The following is an 18868-nucleotide window of genomic DNA, read 5'->3' as shown; positions in this document are numbered from 1 at the left end:
CAAATTCTCAATAATAGATTTTAATTTTCACAATTTCTCTGGTTATTTCGATATTAGCCCACTTTACCTCTCTTGCATGCCTGCTGCTCCTGTTCTATACTACTTGCCCTGGAATCAATTTGTGTGAGTTCCAGCCCCCAACCTTTCCCACACACTACATCTCATCTCTCCACCACCTCAGATCTCCTGCTTTCTCTGTCAACAGCTCACAAAGCTTCTTCCTTGAAGTAGTTTGACAATTGACCTTACTCTGTCGCTTCTTCTTAGTTTAGGTGAAGGGTGATGAAGAATAATGGAGGGAGAATGTAGTGTTAGAGGAGGGGGTTCAGGCGAACATTTCAAGGTTGCATGGATTGTATAAGCTGACCTGGCATCATATTACAGCTGCAAGAGTGAAAGGGTTGCATGACTTTTAATTGGGTGTTGCAATCTTATTCTTTGTAATCTTCAATTTTCAGTCCCAGAATTTTTAACTGTACCCTGGAACCTATTCTTAGGAGCTTTTTTGTGCTTTTTTGTAACCATACTTTTCCAGCTTTTCTCTCCAGGACAAAGAGTTGTAAGAGAAGATTGAGTTTCTGTATCTTTAACGTTTACATAAGAGATGGAATTTTTGTAGGCGTGGCTTGTCATATAGGGTGAGAAAGGTTTGTCTGTTAATTATTATTATTAATTTCATTTGTATACCATTTAATATTTTTAAGAAAAAAACTCATAATGGTTTACAACACATTAAAACATCAAATAAAGCAATCCAGAATAAAACATTACTGAAGAAAGTCAAATATATAGTATAAATTCAAAGCAACGTAATTAACAGAAAAGTAAAATATTAGCTTAATAATAATAATAATAATAATAATAATAATAATATACCATATTACTTATACCCCACCCATGTGGCTTGGGCTCCCCAGCCACTCTGGGTGGCTCCCAAAATAATAATAATAATAATAATAATAATAATAATAATAATAATAATAATATGTGATCAAATATCAAACATTAAAAACTTTCCTAACTTCTTAAAGATTTTAAAATAAAACATTACCAAAACGTCAACTACAGAATACACATTTAATGTAACAAAGTTAACAAAAATTATGTTTGTTGGTTGTTGTTGTTGTTATTATTATTACTATTTCCCAGTCACTCTGGGCAGCTTATCTGCCTTCAGATAAAGGACTGCCTTCAGATGTCTTCTAAATGTCGGATAGTTGTTTATTTCCCTGACGTCTGCTGGGAGGGTGTTCCACAGGGCGGACGCCACCACCGAGAAGGCCTCTGCCTGGTTCCCTGTAAGCTTACTTCTTGCAGTGAAGGAACCGCCAGAAGGCCCTCAGAGCTGGAACTTAGTGTCCTGGCTGAACGATGGGGGTGGAGATGCTCCTTCAGGTCTACTGGACCGAGGCCGTCTAGGGTAAGGTTACCAGATTTTTTTCAATGAATCTGGGGACACTTTTCAACTTCAATGGATTTTGTATGGGGACTGATTTGTAAATCCGGGGACTGTCCCTGGGAAACGGGGACGTCTGGTAAACTTAGTCTAGGGCTTTAAAGGTCAGCACCAAGACTTTGAATTGTGCTCAGAAACGTACTGGGAGCCAATGTATATCTTTCAGGAAATCTTAAAGATTTCAAAAGAAAACATTGCTAAAGGAAGTCAAATATAAACTGCACATTTAAAACAGAATAATAAGAGAATAAAATATTATCATTAGCATATAACGTATTTGCCGCTCTTGCTGCCAGTGGTGGTTCATGGCCATTGGTGGTTGTGGAAGCTCAGGCCCAACTACGTCTGCACTAAGAGACAGCCAATAGGTTAATCCCCTTTTCCGCCCAACTCATAACGGCACAGGCTTCCTGCTTCCTTCCATGGCCTCTGGTCACCAGTAAAGGAAAAGGGGAAGGGCGTGACAGGGCCATTGCTATAACCCAGCTGAGGTCAGGATGCAACCCATTGGTACACTGTCTCTCTCTAGTGACTAGTACTGGCAGTGCACTTTCGAGTACTACTGGAGTAGTACAATTATAATACACACACACACATATATATATATATAATTTATTTTTATATATTATCATGACCATATTGGAAAGGGGTGATGTATTCATGTTAAATTAAAAGTAAAGGAAAAGGACCTCTGGATGGTTAAGTCCAGTCAAAGACGACTGTAGGGTGCAGTGTTCATCTTGCTTTAATACAATGCCCTCACAATTCTTACATCAAAATTGAGCATTAGTTCAATTCCCTTTTAGGAATTAAAGCAGTGGCCAGACATTCCTTGAATATACAAAAGCTTTACTTGCAGAGCAGATGATAAAATAATATATCGGCATTCGCAGGACATGCTTCTTCAAGCATAGGTTCAGCTTCACTTAAAATATACCGTATTTTTCGCTCTATAACACGCATCTGACCATAACACGCACGTAGTTTTTAGAGGAGGAAAACAAGAAAAAAATATTCTGAACGAAACAGTGGGTGCATGATTTTTATGGTTCATGCTGTGGCCACAGACATGTGATCTGATGGTGAGTTTGGGGTAGCCCAATGCAAAAATCCTGAGGATCCATGTGGATCCTTGCTTTGTAACCACGTTTTAAGTGGGGAGGGAAGGAAAAGCAGTCAAGGGAGCACGCGTGGAGAAGGAGCTTTTCGGTGAGCTGAGCGGGGAGGAGGGAGGGAAAGAGCACTGTTGCTTTAAAGGTATACTTAAGGTACTTGCCCTGTGCCTGGGTTTTTTTTCCATTTAACAGTTTGCAGCCTTTTCCTTCCGCTCCTTGTTTTGAGGCAGAATAGATTTGAGCAAGTGAGGAGGACTTGGATTGCAGGGGATTCACCATTAGCTGTGTAAAAGTGCTCCTCCTTGCAGCCTGAGTGATAAGCAGCCACCAGCAGCAATAGAATGGAGCACAAAAAAGTGGTAGGGGCACTAGGACCCAGACAATGCTCGAATCTATCCTGCCTGAAAACAAGCTGCTCCCTCCCAGCGGATCAGCTGAGACGCGGGGATTTGCAAAGTTTTCCCCTCTCCCTCATCCCCAGCCTTTTTTCTTTAACTTCCTGGTTTTCACTGCGTGGCTCAGAGCTCGAGGTTGGTTTTATTTTGCTGCTGGTTGCTTAAATTTTATCTTTCCTGCCGTCCCTCTGCAGCCTCATTGCTCTGTTTAGAGAGCGCACGGACCTTTGCTAGCGTCTGTCCCTCCTCCCGTGTAAGCGGCTGCTGCCCGCTTTGCTGCCATGGCTCTCCTTCCCTCCCTCCTCCCCGGCTCCAGGTCGCTTTAAAGCAAGGAAAGCGAGAGCCTCGTAGAGTGTGTAAGCGGCTCCGCTCTGCTTGACTGACGGCAGCCATGGCTCCGATCCGTGCATTCGCTCCTTAACACGCACAGGCATTTCCCCTTACTTTCTAGGAGCAAAAAAGTGCGTGTTTTGGAGCGAAAACTACGGTAGCTTCTTGTTTTAAATCACAAACTGTGTCTCCCTCTTCCAGCTCTGCACTCGGTCTGCACTTTCCTATAGGCCTTGCAGCTCCATGAAGAGATTCACATTTCAACCTTTCACTGTTCCATTCAGAGACCAAATAGCTGCTGCACTGCTGTCTCTCTATTCATAGAGAGCCCTCTCTATATTCTCTATTCAGAGAAAAAACATTAACACTTTCCTTCTAGCAGTGTTCAGAGAAGCTTCTTTATACAGCCATCTCTTTATGCTGTGACATCGCAGTGAACTCACACAAAATGGAGTATGTGACTTGGTACCTCTCATGTGACCAAAGTTAGCTAACCACATGAAAGTTACTGGAGCACATGCTAGAATCAGCTAGTAACTAATCAAAACTTGAAATTGCTTTCTGTAAACACACAGCAATATCTATTTAAGCAATCCCATTTCAACAAATGAAATCAGTATATCTAACAGTATGGGCATTTCATATGCCTAATTTTCATATGAATCAACTTTAGACACATTCTGCAATTATCAGATTTAAAACTGTTCAAAACAGCACATCTGTAAGTGCTCACTCAGTTCTCCTTTCTGTTGCTGGGATGGACAGATGGACAGCCACTGTAAGCTTAGAAACAAGCTCCTGTGCACAGACCACATACATCTTTGATCCAAGAAAGATGAGTTCCAGTAAGCATAATCTTGAGTTTGAGACCTTTCCAAAATCAAGGATTCAAATAAGCGCGACTGTAAGCAATGACATAAATACAGTTTCACCTCTCCTTTTTTCAACATGAAGATTAATATTCATGTAGAAAACAGCAAGTGCAAATCACAAAGCATCTGTTTTTCCCTAGGTATGCTTGCTGGATACCTATTACATTTATCTGCTTCCTGACGCATATACCCAGAGAGAAATGCTGAAAGTTCCTTGCATCTTACATTTAATGCTCTCTTCTTGACATGAGTAATTATATCCAAGTCAGAAAAAATAATGTGAATCAGCTCTGAGCCATGTAGTGAACCTGGCTTTCAAACACAATTTCCAGCAATCAAAAGTGAAGTGGCAGGAAAGAAAAAGAAACCCAAGAAAATATCTCTGAATGGAATGCATAGAGCTAGAGGTGCTCTAAGATGCTGCTATCAACTTGCCAAAGTGGAAAATGTCAGACTTTGCCACTCGCCACTAAGAATTAGATTATGAAATCGAACAAATACTATTTAATACCCATAGTAGAAAGTGTATTTTTGCAGGATGTAGGGGATGAGGTGTACAACATGTTTGGGCATATAAACATTCACTATGGTTTTATGCAATTTCACAAGGCCTTTTCAGACATTATGGGGTTGCTAATCTAGGTTTGCCCCAGGGATTTTATTGAACAGAGCTACAACCAATCCCAATTCTGATGGGTAAATCTACATTGCTTTACTGTTGTTTTTTAATGGTTAAGTGAAGGAGTACTACTAACTATTACCGTATTTTTCGCCCTATAGGACGCACTTTTTCCCCTCCAAAAATGAAGGGGAAATGTGTGTGCGTCCTATGGGGCGAATGCAGGCTTTCGCTGAAGCCTGGAGAGCGAGAGGGGTCGGTGTGCACCGACCCCTCTCCCTCTCCAGGCTTCAGGAAGCTCTGCGCAAGCCGCGGGAGTTCCCCCTGGGCTCCCCCGGCTTGCGCAGCACTGCCTCTTATCCCAAAGCCCCGGCGCGCTCAGCAGTCGCGCCAGGGCTTCGGGTAGCTCTGCGCAAGCCGCGGGAGGGCTCCCCCGGCTTGCGCAGAGCTGCCTGTTCTGGGGTCGGGGGAAGCTCGGGCTTCCCCCGCCCCAGCCTCACGCCTTGGGGGGAAAATAATTTTTTCCCCTTTATTCCCCCCCCCAAAAAAAAACTAGGTTCGCCTTATGGGCCGGTGTGCCCTATGGGGCGAAAAATACGGTAAATGGTTTCTAATATTATTATTTATTAATTGCCTTCCACCTATGCCCCAAGGCAATGTACAAAATATAATAAAAACAGTTACAAAGCAGCACAACAAATGAGATGAGTTTAAAACAATTCAAAATGAGCAGCTATGGCAGAGCCCTATTGCTCTACCCGGGAATACATGTTAGAACAAAAATGTCCTCTCTTGTTTCCATGAAGTAGAGATACTGGGTATCTGTTGTAGCTCAGTGAGCATGCTGTTTCACAGAACAGGGGAAGCCTTACAGAGAACCTACTTCTGAATCACTGTAGAGTGGACTTCTAATATTTTGGTGCAACCGGTTTAGAATTTCAACAGCCAGGTTGCTCACCAGGGCAAGGCAGTTTGAGTATTTTATACCGATCCCGGTTCAACTGCACTGGTTACCAATTAGCTTCCAGGCCCAATTCAGAGTGCTGGTTTTGACCTACGTATAAAGCCTTAAAGGGCTCAGGACCACAATAGCTCAAAGCCCGCCTCTCCCCATATAAACCATCCCAGACTGTGTTTATCATCTGAGGCTCCTCCACGTGAGGTCCAAAGGGCGGCCACATAAGAATGGGCCTTTTCTGCAGTGGCTCCCCATTTGTGGATTGCTCTCCCCAGGGAAATTCATCTGGCACCTTCATTATACGTCTTTAGGCACCAGGCAAAAATGTTCTCTTCAACCAAGCCTTTGGCTGATTAATATTCTACGGCCTATTCTACGGTGCCCGTGTATTTGTGGGAGGGTTTGGGGGGGGTTGTTTTTGTTTTAACTATTTCTTTTGTGCTTTTATTCTGTATTTTTATCTTGTGAACCACCCTAACATCTTCAGATGAAGGGTGGTATATATTTTTTAACAATTACAGCAGCAACAACAACAGGAACTTGAAGGAGACACTCTCCTACAGAACATAGTGACCTGATGTGTATATAAGGAGCAATGTGGTCTGTAAAATAACCTGGTCCCAAGCTGTATAGGGCTGGATATGTTAGTACCAAAATTTGAACTTGGCTTGGGAGCAGATTGGCACTCATCGCAAATACCACAAACAAGGTGCTGTATGCTGATGGTGGTTTGCCCTCACAAGCAACCTGGCCACCGCATTCTAGCCACCACATTCAGTACTAGCTGCAGCCTCCAGACCAATCTTGTGTGTAGCCCTACACAGAGCACATTGCAGAAATATAACCTTGAGGTTAGCAATGCATGGGCAATGTGGTCAGGCTGTCCCAGTTCAGAAATGGCATAGACAACTTCCTGTACATGGGAGCTGCTCAAAGTGCCCAGCTTGTCAGATTCAGTTTATTAAACCTTATCCAGCCCACCTCTGCCTCTAGACACCAGTACAGGACCTGCACAGCCATCTCAATTGTTACCGAAAAATAGAGTTGAGCAGCATCACTGTAATAATGCCCCCTCACTTCATATGTCCTGTTGACTTGCTCCCAAAGGCTTCATATAGAGGTTGAATAGCATTGGAGACAAGAGGCATCTCATGACTCAAGAGCCAGGGAACTGAGGGACACCCTTCCAGTGGTATCTTCTGGAACTGTCCCTAGAGATAATCACTGAGACAACCCAGGAACTACTGCAGAACAGTGGCCCCTGATATCTGTTCTCCCATTGAAAGCCCAAGACTAAGACAACCCAGTTCAAACGCCAACCCAGCTAGGAAGCTCACTGGCTGATCTGGGGGTAATTTTTCTGAGGCTTGTCTTGAGGATATAAACAGGATGGGGAATGTGTACTGCCCTAGACTCCTTGAAAGGACTGTCACATAAAAGGACTAAGATGAACTTGAATCCGGGCTTTTGTTCATATCCAGAGCTGCTTCACAAAACGCACTTCTCACTAACAACAACCAAAACAATCTACAGTAGTTATGCACCCTCATGGCAATTGCTACAGCTTAAGATGGCACAAACATTGGATATGAATGTAATACATCCATAAGAATTATTATTTTCTCAGACCCCCTGATGCTTATTCATACATTTTTGTTTGAAGCTGAAAACCACATGCAGTTTTGGAGCTACTCGTATATGCAATAAAGAGCTAAGACTACTGTTCATCAGTGCAAGGATTTTCCCCTGCATCCTGGAACCACTCTATTCCCCCCCCCTCCGCCCCACACCACCTACATCTGTTCTGAGGTTTCCCCTAAACTGCACTGGGCATCTACGAATCCCCTTGTATCAGTGTAAAGAGTTAATTAAATACTGCCCCATGGATATTGAATGGTTAACATTTGCATGTGTTAACTGTTGCATCAACAAAAAAAGGTCTCTCACCATGTTGATGCCCTTTTAAGAAACTTTAAAATTAAAACACACAAATATATATAGACAGAATGGGGAGGGGAGTTTCAGTACCACAGGACAGCCAATTCCTGTACTTTAAGGAAATAGCAAGCAGTCTTAAGTGGAGCAGGCTAGTTTTGCATGTTTTAGGGTGAGTTATGACCCCAAGTGTGTAAAAAGGTTAAAATGCCCTCATATCAAAGTCTAGCTGCACATTGGAATTTCTACAAATTGCATGATAGGAAGAAAATAGTTTTCTTGTTCAAGAGCCATACCACGAGCCTTTATTAAGTTTTGAATTGTCTCTAATATGGCTATTCTTCTTTTTCAGGCTAGTATAATCATTCCAGTATTTATCTCTTTTGCAGTTGCATATTTAAATTCATACTATGTAAATTCAAAAAGGCACAATCATCTTACATGCTTAGTGCCATTCCTTTGAGTCTTGTGTGTATCTAATTCTGGTTATATGTTTGTGCAATTTTCTCATACAGTAAATGAAGCTAAGTGAAAATTGCTTCTCTCTTATTGGATTTTAAGTAACAATTGTCCCCCTGATGCAGGAGATAGAAGAGGTTATTTTATTTTCTCCTAACAGCCAAAAGGTGATCATACTTCTAAAATTCGTTGAGATTGCCCAAGAAACTGTGTAAAAAACTCATCCATCATTGTGAGCCCCTGGTCAGGGAATGACAGTGCAGTAAATATCTTCAGCAGCAGCCTTTTAATGTACAAGCTGTTTTCGGTTGGGATTTTCAGCACTCACATAAAACACACTGTCATGAGTGACTGCCTGTGCTCCAAAGTCATTACTATTGGGATGATGGAACATCTTTCAGCGAATAACCAAAAAACTCTAAATGTCATGTCAAGTTTGTTGAAACCATTTTCAAGCCTTGTTCAAGGTTACATGAATATTGAATATGCCTTTTTTAAAAGAAAAAAGTATAGGATCTATCAGAAGGTTTGTTTAGACAGGTAAATTGAAGAGTATATAGATTTTTTATAATTGCCTTATGTATTGTTTAAGGCCCCAAGTGAATCTACACTTCATTTTGCCTCTTTAATAGATCAAATTACGGGGACAATAATGAACTATGATATTCCCAACTGCATCTGGTTAGGGACTTTTGAAGTCAGAATACTAGAGTAGATGGCCTGATCCAGCCAAGGGACCTTCTCAATGAGATTTTTGGTGTGTACAGGGAGAGGAGAGGAAGATGATATCCTTACATCATTGGATACAACCCTGTGTATCTGGAAGCTGCTATGTTCACCCTCATGAATTTACAAATGTAAAAACGCCCTATATCGGTTTTATTGACAAGTCTACTCATCTGAGCTAAACTGTTACTTGGGGGTGGGGGGTGAGGCTCACCATTCTTTTGTTTCCTCTGGGACTAATTCTTTGTTCAGAAGATTCCAAGACATTATTGGTTTCAATGTGAGGGATGAGTGTTCAGCATTTGAGAAGCGCTCCTGCTTTATACTTATGAAATGTCAGGCTAGGATTCCAAAGACCATCCTACCATTTCCATGTACCCAAGCGTGCCTTGGAAAGTTTAAACATCCCACTGGGCTTGCTTACAGTATGTGGCTCTTTGGATCCCAGTCATAAATTTTAACTTGTCCATGGGTAGACTTCGTTATTTTTATTAACAGTTTTTCTTCAATGTGTTTTCATTAGATCACAGTTTAAACTTTGCTACTCGATTCTTTCAGTTCAGTAACTAAACGCCCACTCTTCTCTTTAGAATGTAGAATTGCACAGCTTTGCCAGTTTTCAGCAGTTGGGGTGCTTGAGTCAAAAATAATTGTGATTTGTCTGTTTTCTACCTTACAGAAAACCAGAAAGCACCAACAGAAAAGTTACATTTGCACCACAATATGAACACAACATCAACAAGGAATCCAACGAGCAAGGACCTTAATTTCAAGATGGATACTAATTCATCTGTAGAAAAGAGAGCAGCTGTTGGGAAAAAGGGCATTAGTAATGGAGGAAGTAGAGGGAAAGAAATGGAGCTTGCTGGCTTTGTTTCTAAAGGAGAAGCAATTCCTGAAGTAGAAGCTCTGCTAGCAAGATTACGAGCGCTGTAATCTTTGACTTCACCGATCAAAGCAAAAACTGAGTCCCTTAAGATGTTCAAGAAAAATGTATGTCTATAACAGAATATACAACTTCAGAAATGCAGGTGGACCAATTCTCCAAATCAGAAATACCTGCAAGTAAAAAATTAGCATGTTACTCTCTTTCAGAAAGACTAATTCATTAGCTTTTCACATGCTGTGAGTATTTGATGTAAATGAGCTTTTGAGCAACTGATCTCCATTAGCTTTCTGAAGCAATACATGTTTATTTTCTGATTGGCACCATAAAGAAGCTTTTCATGGCTGTTACATGTTTTGCATGATGCACATTTGATGTATGGATTTATAATGTTTTGTGCCTGAATACAAAATTGTTCTTTGTATTCCTGTAATATGGCATTGATGTCTTGCGTAGTTGGAAGACAATTCAAGGATAATGAAAGGGGGAAAATTTTGGTTCACAGATCTGTTGACTGTTGATTAACACTCATTCCCCCCATGTGCTCCACTTTAAAACAATTGTAAGCTATTGACTTAAATTTTAAAAAATGCAAATCAAGCTATGTACATCCTGGGTATTGTGCATTGCAGAGTCTGAAATTTTAGTAGAAAAAAGTGCAATACAATATTACATAAGTTATAAATAAGTTTAATAGTATAGCTTGATTCTTCATCAGGTAAGTGCTAAAATGCATTCATTTATTGCTAATCTACAGGCAACACCGCGTATCTATGCATAAAGTAATATCAAATGTATGATAAGATGTATATCCACCCTATAGCTGTTACTCAGACTTGAAATATAAACACAATTTTGCCTTAGCACAAATTTATGATTATTAAAGGAACTTAGTTACTCTTTGACTGTGACTGATCTTAATTTTTCTGTTGCGCACAGAAAGACACCTAAGGAAATATTTGCCAGAATTGGCTTTTTAAATCACTTTGTTACATGCATGCTGTTGGATTTGGTAGAGATTTCTCGCATAATTAATCAATATTGGTGTATTTTTAATTCATTTGTAAATTGCACATCACTGCAGTGTAGACTAATTAATTACTCTTGCAATAGTATATTGCTTCTGGTTTTAATTGGGTTGGAAAACTGGATCCATTTATGAGATCCTTATAAGATCATACCTGCAGATTATTTGGACATACCGATTACCGGTAATAATTTTCTTCAAAATGTTGTGTAGGAGCTATTTTTAAAAAACGCATTGCCTTAATTATTTTTGAACAAATAAAAGCAGAATGTTGAAACAGATCAAACTTCCTCACCAAAATGGTTTAGGGATTATTGAATTTAGTATATTTCTTTGTTACACATCTTCTTGTACTGTATTTATTTGCTCCTTTAAAAATCGGACAAATTGCTTTTTAATGTAAAGAACTCAGATCACTTTTCATTGTTAAATATAGATCATTTCTGTGTCTTCCTAGCATTAAGAACCAAAGTGGACTTTGTTGTTGTTGTTACCATTACCTATTGCAGTTATACCCAGATTTCCTCCAGTGGCTTAAAATGGTATACACAGGTCTCTAGCTTTCCCATTTTATTCAGGCAGTCCTTGATTTGCACTGTGGGGCAGTGCGAGGAGGCACCTCTCTGTGGGGCAGGGGGGCAGCTCAGAGACCAGGGGTGGCAGCCTTGGCTGGCCAGAGGACTCCCAAGGAGAAGGGAGGGGGGAGAGGAGGCTGAAGGGACACTCCACAAAGGAGGGTGTTTGAAAAAGGGTGAGAGACTGCTAGGCAAGGGGGGATATAACTGGGCTCCTGAGCCCCACAGGTGTGCCACAGAAAGAATGTAGTTGCTCAAGGGAGCCATGAACACAAAAGGTTGAAAACCTGCCATAGTGGCTTTCTTTGATTATCACAATGGTGCTCAAAGCAAAGCCAAATCACAGTTCAAATTGCACTGAACTACTCAGTGACATCTTCCTACTGGACAGTTGGTGATAGACAACCTTGTGGGGAACAGAGGGGAAGGCCAGTTGTAGGAGGCTCTATTTGCCTGCACTTTCTTCTTAAACTTACATTTGCAAACAATGCTGATAGAAAAAATCCAGTTCTTTGAAATATCACAGCATGTTCTATGGTCTGAAACCTTTTGCAGTAACTTTGGCAATATATTATTAGTAGTTGTAGTGTTTAGGTGTGTAAAGGTAGTTTCTTTCCCCACTATTGCAATCCCCACCCCTCATTTATGAGTTGTGTGGTCTTATATTTGGACAGATTCTAAAGTGATGTGTGATCTTACGATTATAGAACAAGAATACCTTCAGTTAGGTCAATATTGTTTCAACTGCTTCAACATACTATGAGAACTGTTATGTTTGAACGTAGATCTTCTAAAAGGCTGAAAAAGCATTTCATCATCAAAATTGGTTTTCTTCCCTACATCTAAACAGGCTTATCCTGATGATGATGTAAGAATGAAATGTGTTTTGAAAGGCCAGGATCTTCATGCTTCTTGAATGTATGCTGCACCTGACATATAACGGCACAGAAACAGGGAGGTTAGGAAACAGATCTGATAAATGTGCTACTTGATTTCACTTTGGGGACCTGAAATTGCATCTTGCACAGAATGAAGCAACTGGAAATGAAATAGTTTCAAATGACATCTTTAAAGGTCATGAAGGAAATGATGGTAAGTGATCCAGACTTTCTATGGCCACAGGTGTCTTGTCTATTCAAAGAAATATACCAGAACACACCTATTTTATGGCACTATTTTCAGACTGTTCAAAATGAACAAAAGGATAGAGAAAGGACCCCAAGAAATCTAAGCAAAACCCTAATATTCTTCAAATTTATTTTTTAAAGTGCAGGGGGTTGTGACCCTGAAGTGATATGTTTATTTTTTTCCAATAAAGGGAGCACCAAAATGTCTGAGATGGTTCAATAACTGAAGCCTGGTTTAGAGAACCTAGTGGTTGTGGTTAAAACTGTTCCTGACCCATAACATTTCAGAATGCAAAAGGGGGTTGAGTGTTATAATGTCTACCTTTCTATACTTACACATGCACATTTCGCAGCATGGGGAAAACTTGGGTCAAAGAGTACTAATCTAGCCTTCTATCTAAAATGCTAGTTTTTGTACATACTGTATTGGCCCAAATATAAACTGTACTTTTTTCCAAATTCTGACCATGAAAAGTTAAAGTGCGCCTTAAATTTGCGACCTTACAAAAATTGGCTTCCACGATATGAAACAGCTCCCAAGCCTATCCTATCCCTCAGCTATCCTATCCCTCAACTCCTGTCTGAAGAGATGTGGTCCAATATACCACAATATCTGTGTTTTATATAAACTAACTGAATAGTTGGTGGTTTATAGATGCTATGTTGGTTTGGGCATGTCCTTTTGGCATTCTGTTGCATGTTTAAGTTCAACCAAAACTAAAATATATGTGGACAAAAATAACTCCAGTTTTCTTTATTTGAAAAGAATAATGAATTGGCAACACTCCCTAGTATACCTGAGCATGGAAATGACCTTAGTGAGTCATCCTTTGCCAAAGCTAGTGAGATTGCATCTATTTGCGATCTTCAATGCATACATAGAGCCACTTAATGTTCTTTATTGGGCCAGCTGGAAGGTTTCCAAGCATGATAGAGACCCACTACTTTGGGGGGGGGGGCAGGAGATGACACGCCTCTACTGCCCCTGAAATTGCTGCAAATGATGGTTGTAAAGACTCCCTCATTCCACCCAGGAACATCTTCATCAGCAGAAGGCAGAGAAGAGCCAGTTCCAATCGGCCTCAAGGGCAGGATATGGTTCATAGGTTTGACTTGAGCCCGGTTACCCCTTTAAATTTTGACACTTTGTTGCCAAAAGTAGCGTAAGGGAGGGGTGATAATTGGGCGCTTCAAGGGGTGTGTCTACTTGGTCCTAAGTTGCTCCCATGCCCCCTTGCTTAGTGTAACTTCATGGGGCAAGAGCTGTAGCTCCACTGAGATTATTGTGAGGGTAAAGGGGATCCTGAGCCATGCATTTAAAGCAGTGTTTACCAACTCAGGGCCATATGGCCCCCTGCCATAGCTGTCAACGTCTCCCTTTTTTTATTCGAAATAGGATTCCTCGCAAGAAAAGGGGAAACTTGACAGCTATGCCCCCTGCCCCCCAAATATTCCAAAGGGGCCACAGGTAAAAATCACGTAAATGGGGGGGGGGTAGTAGCACAAGGCTAGATGGCTAAAGGGGGAAGTGAAGAAAAAGAATCTTTGTATTGGTTTTTATTGGGGGGGCACCTCCCATGGGGGAACCACAGGAAGGAAACAAGATCAGAAGGGGAGATGGTTGGGAAAAGGTTGGGAAACACTGATCAAAGGATATTCAGTGAAATGGCTTTACCCATTTTTTAAAAGTTTCAGCATGCCAATTTTCCTGAATATGATGCAAAATGCATTTGACAAGGAGTTTGTCACAGTTGCAACATTGAAAAGTGGTCTATCCACATGATCAATGCAAGCGTCATCTTAAATATCAACTAAAGCAGTTGATTTCCAAATTGTGAGGGTGGGAAAAACTTCTGGGTGGGTCGGTCCTTTTGCTGTTGCGCTAACTGACATTTATTGGACTGACAGCATTTGCAAGCACTTGATCTTCATCATGCTGATGAGCAGATCCATGCTGGGTTTTATTTACACTCCCAACTTGATATTTGCCCCTGAGAAAAAAAATGGTATGTTTGTCAGTTTCAATTTCAAGAACTTTCTGACACTTTGGTGGTTTGAGAGAATGTACTGATAGGAAGAGCACACTCTTCAGTCAAGAGGTAGGTACTTCTTTATTTAATCTGTTCCTGTTCAGTAACGTAGCCCTAAACATGATGAATATGACAATTCTAAAATAAGGACATAAACATTTGATAAACAGTATTGCAGAATGTGAAGTGTGTTGCGTTCAGCCAGCCTGTTGCTAAATAGCATGGACACAATTTAGTCAGTGATGGGTGCAGTGTCGAAGCACGCAGAATTTCTACTGCCACTCGATTGCACGCACAGGCATGCCTCCAGACAGCTGTGGAGGCTGTTAAGGTGAATGGCAGACCTGCATCCTTCACCATATCCCCTTCTAGCTTTCCCCTCTGCTTGGTGCAAGTTCATGCCTGCTGTGGAACACAATTAACTTGCGTTGAGGCAGGTGAAGGGACTTTGGAAGTCCTATTTACCTTTATGCCCCCCACTCACTGCCTCTGGGCCCAGTCTAAAAACCAATGTGGGAAATGGTTTTGTTGAGTCCATGGGCATCATCTGCATGAAGGTGCAGCACCCATAGTTGGCTAGGAATCCTGGATTCCTAGGTCACGTGGCAGACCAGTCTGATCAGCTACAACAACAGAAGCTCATTTCTTATTGCAATCCCAGGAGCAATGAGCATGGCTTTTACTAGGGGGGCAGACACTAGCTCCAGACAAAACTTTTTCCATGGACTGCTTTACCGGGGCACCCTAAACACTTTGTTCCAGTTTTGACTAAGGATCCAACCCAGTGTCTTTCCCCCACAAAGTTGTGACTGTTGCGATGAGGTAGGCAAAACCCCCAGACAGCCCCAATTTGTCTGCAGGCAGGTTCCTCCCTGGCCCCAGATATGGCGACTGATTAATTCCCAAGCAAGGTCGTGCTAGCTAGAACAACTGTCCACTTACCTTCTGATAGGGCTGAATTGTGCAGGATGGCTAGGTCGGATGTCTAACACCGACTTCGCTGCCCACTCACAGTGCAGTCATAATTCAAGCCACAGAGGTGGACCTGAGTGGAAACTGGCTCCCCCAGGTCTATCTCCAAAACCTCACCCGCTAGTCTGGCCATGATTGGCAAATATGAATTTCAATGCTTTGCAGGACATCCCAGAAGACCCCTTGACCAGCAGAGGCTGTTAATGCTGCCAGCGGTCACATGGGTGAGGACTTCGCCCCCTCCCCAGCTCCCCAATGGCTGCGTCACATCACACCATCCAGCAAAAGGTAAGCAGTCTATATCGATTTCTAATTGGCAGATCTACAATGCTGGATTATCCTGTTGAAACAACATCAACCACATTGCAGAGTTTCTCTGCCTCTAACAAAACCGCAACAGGAGTGTTCTGCTCTATATAATATAGCAGAGTGACCTCCCATTAACTCCACCTCTGAAATACAGGAACCTTTTTCCTTTGTGATTGTCAAGTCCCCCAAGAAGGATCAGAGCATTTTACTCTTTTTCTTTCTTTCTTTTTTCCCCTGGAAGATCTGCAGTGCAGTAAATCTTTTGACTCTGACAAACTGCAGAAACCAGTAAACAGCTTCAGCATAACACTGCTTGGATAAAGCATCAAATATCAGACAGGTTCAAAAATGAAGCTCTCATTGGAAAACATTATGCAGTTGTCATTGCTCATCCTTCTACTATCTAAGGCTGAATCTTGTTCAGATAAACCTCACCCTTGCTTAAGCAGCTAGGTACAGGGAAATGCCAGTATTTCAGCATTCCCAATTTAGCTTGTGTTAGGCTAGTCTGAAATCAGAGCTTAGATTTGGTAGGTAAACACATATAGCTGATCCTTAAAGGTTCAGTGCCTCAGCTGCATTTAGTACTTCAACTGCTTGGGGGAACGTGAGCACAGAGGCATCGGAAATGAAAACTATAAACATTTTAAATGTAATAGAAGGTGGTGAATGAAATGTGTCCCTGATGGGCTGACTAATAGTAAATTGTGCCTTTTGGAGCAAGCTCATTCTTTATACCCTTGATAAAATAAACAGAATATTTCTTCCTTCCCACTTTATCTTTGCTCCTCTATGTATTCTAATTTCCCATAACTCACTCACTCTCTCTCTCTCTCTCTCTCTCTCTGTGTGTGTGTGTGCGCGCGCATGTTCATAGAGACGGAATTTGTTTCCATGATTCTTGTGTGGTAGATGTGGTGTTGAGCTGTACTGGTTTTGACGGCAGGTGCATGTCTGACTGTCTTCATCAGGCTTCCTCAACCTCAGCCCTCCAGATGTTTTTGGCCTACAACTCCCATGATCCCCAGCTAGCAAGACCAGTGGTCAGGGATGATGGGAGTTGGAGTCTCAAAACATCTGGAGGGCCGAGGTTGAGGAAGCCTGGTCCTCATGCTTCTTCCGCACAAAATACTTCCTAGATGTACAAAAAGACAAGCCCCTGAGCTGCTCTATAACATTCTGCTTTTGTATGCAACAGTTATGTTTAAGACCATTCCAAAATCCATTCCCCACCTGAAGGCTAAACTGGTTTCTGCTATTCTATTTCACTTGGGGAACTGCAACCTTGAGTGGGATGTGCAGGTGCTGGCTGGGCTTTGCAGATAAGCACTAGATCACATCTCACTGGGTGCCTTTTAAGTAAATGGCTTCAGCAAAAATTACATTTTACAATTTTGCCTGTGTATGCCCGAATCCTTCCCTTAAAAGACCTAAATATTTAAGCCTGTTTTTAATTGATGCTGATTTTATATTTTACATTTATGATTTTTGATTAAAATTTGAATGTTATTTTAATGCTGTTGGTTTAGTAAATTGTATTTTAAATATCTCTTCCTCTTAGTCACTTTGAGAAGATTTCTACCACTAAACGTAATTTTTATTTATACACACACAGACACAAATAATACAAGTTTTTACATAATATCAATGCTTTTTTCTTAAAAAATGCTTAGGTGTACTCTCATTTTGACTCAAGAAAATCACCATTTTATTGTTCAAATCAGGAAAAAATAAATACAGTAAATGGACAAAAGTACAAAGATTCACAAAATGTTTAGGGTTAAACACAAAATGTTTGTGTCCCCCCACAAAAAAATCATTGCATAGTATCAAAATATTTTGAGTGAAAACATCATATTATGCCATATTGTATCAATTTCAAAATGAGTGTGTGTGTGTGTGTGTGTGTGGACACAGGTGGCGCTGTGGGTTAAACCACAGAGCCTACGGCTTGCCGATCAGAAGGTCGCCGGTTCAAATCCCCGCGACGGGGTGAGCTCCCATTGCTCGGTCCCTGCTCCTGCCAACCTAGCAGTTCAAAAGCACGTCAAAGTGCAAGTGGATAAATAGGTACTGCTTTGGCGGGAAGGTAAATGTCTTTTCCATGCGCTGCTCTGGTTTGCCAGAAGTGGCTTAGTCCTGCTGGCCACATGACCCGGAAGCTGTCCCTCGGCCAATAAAGCGAGATGCGCACCGCAACCCCAGAGTCAGGACGGCTGGACCTAATGGTCAGGGGTCCCTTTACCTTTACTATATATATATAAATAATCGACCTAAAAATAATCAACCTAAAAACAATGGGCCACGGTCTTATTCATAAATATTTCAGCTCTCCGCCTTCCTTACCTTCTGGGAGGCAGAGTTGAAGATTGCTGAAGCCAACAGTAGTAGCACTGGCCTAAAAACAGAAGCCGGGGGGGGGGGGCAGAGGAAACTATTTTTCCTTATTTGTTTTTTACAGCTTCAGATATATATTTTTAACATATAAGATTATTAGAATATGTATCCTTGCCTGTTCTTAAAACAGAAACCTGTAGTATTACAATTCTGGATATTCAGGAATGGGATGAGGCAGAGTAGTTTCCCAGTGAAAATATATTTAAGAAATACAGGGAGAAAATGTCTCCATGTGCAGTATTATAAACTACATCCGCACAACTTACTTATTGGTGGACTGTAAACCTTGAAGAAGCACATCAAAGAGCTTCTTTTGTTACAAGAATTCTGACATAAAAAGTACGTCTCGACATATTACGTTTTCTCTGTTTGATGTCCTTTAAGGGAAAGAGTTCTTGGTTGGTAGTGAAAGTAGTCATAAATAGTGTTTATGGAGGCCTGAATGGGGCGAGGAAGAACTGAGTCTCTTGCAGGAATGATTTCTTGTAAATATCCTTTAGGCTACATAGTGTGGGCATGGAAATATTTGCTTTTAGTCTTTGGAAAGTTGAGTTCTTCACTTCACTTTAATGAACCATTTTCTGAGGCTTATTCTTTTGTCATTGGCTTAAATTAGGAGACTCCAAATGCTGACCTTGTGTGCTTTCCAAAGGGAGTCCATAGCTCATTTGTGCAACAAA

General features: G+C 41.3%; 1 protein-coding gene across 2 annotated transcripts in view; it reads left to right on the top strand.

Moving 5' to 3' along the window:
* DIAPH3 (diaphanous related formin 3) overlaps positions 1 to 11244 on the top strand; it is a 120986-nt gene extending 109742 nt beyond the window's left edge. For both annotated transcript variants that reach the window (XM_083737797.1, XM_083737798.1), the window contains exon 28: positions 9545 to 11244. In XM_083737797.1, the coding sequence (XP_083593923.1) occupies positions 9545 to 9801 (257 nt within the window). In that variant the 3' untranslated portion in view covers positions 9802 to 11244. The remainder of the gene's footprint in view (positions 1 to 9544) is intronic.
* Positions 11245 to 18868: the final 7624 nt, after the last annotated feature.

Source organism: Podarcis gaigeae (genome assembly GCF_964106915.1).
Source record: "Podarcis gaigeae genome assembly, chromosome: 4".
In the NCBI taxonomy this organism is placed as follows: domain Eukaryota; kingdom Metazoa; phylum Chordata; class Lepidosauria; order Squamata; family Lacertidae; genus Podarcis; species Podarcis gaigeae.
Note: the sequence above shows the minus strand (reverse complement) of the source record. Positions and strands in the feature narration are given on the sequence as shown.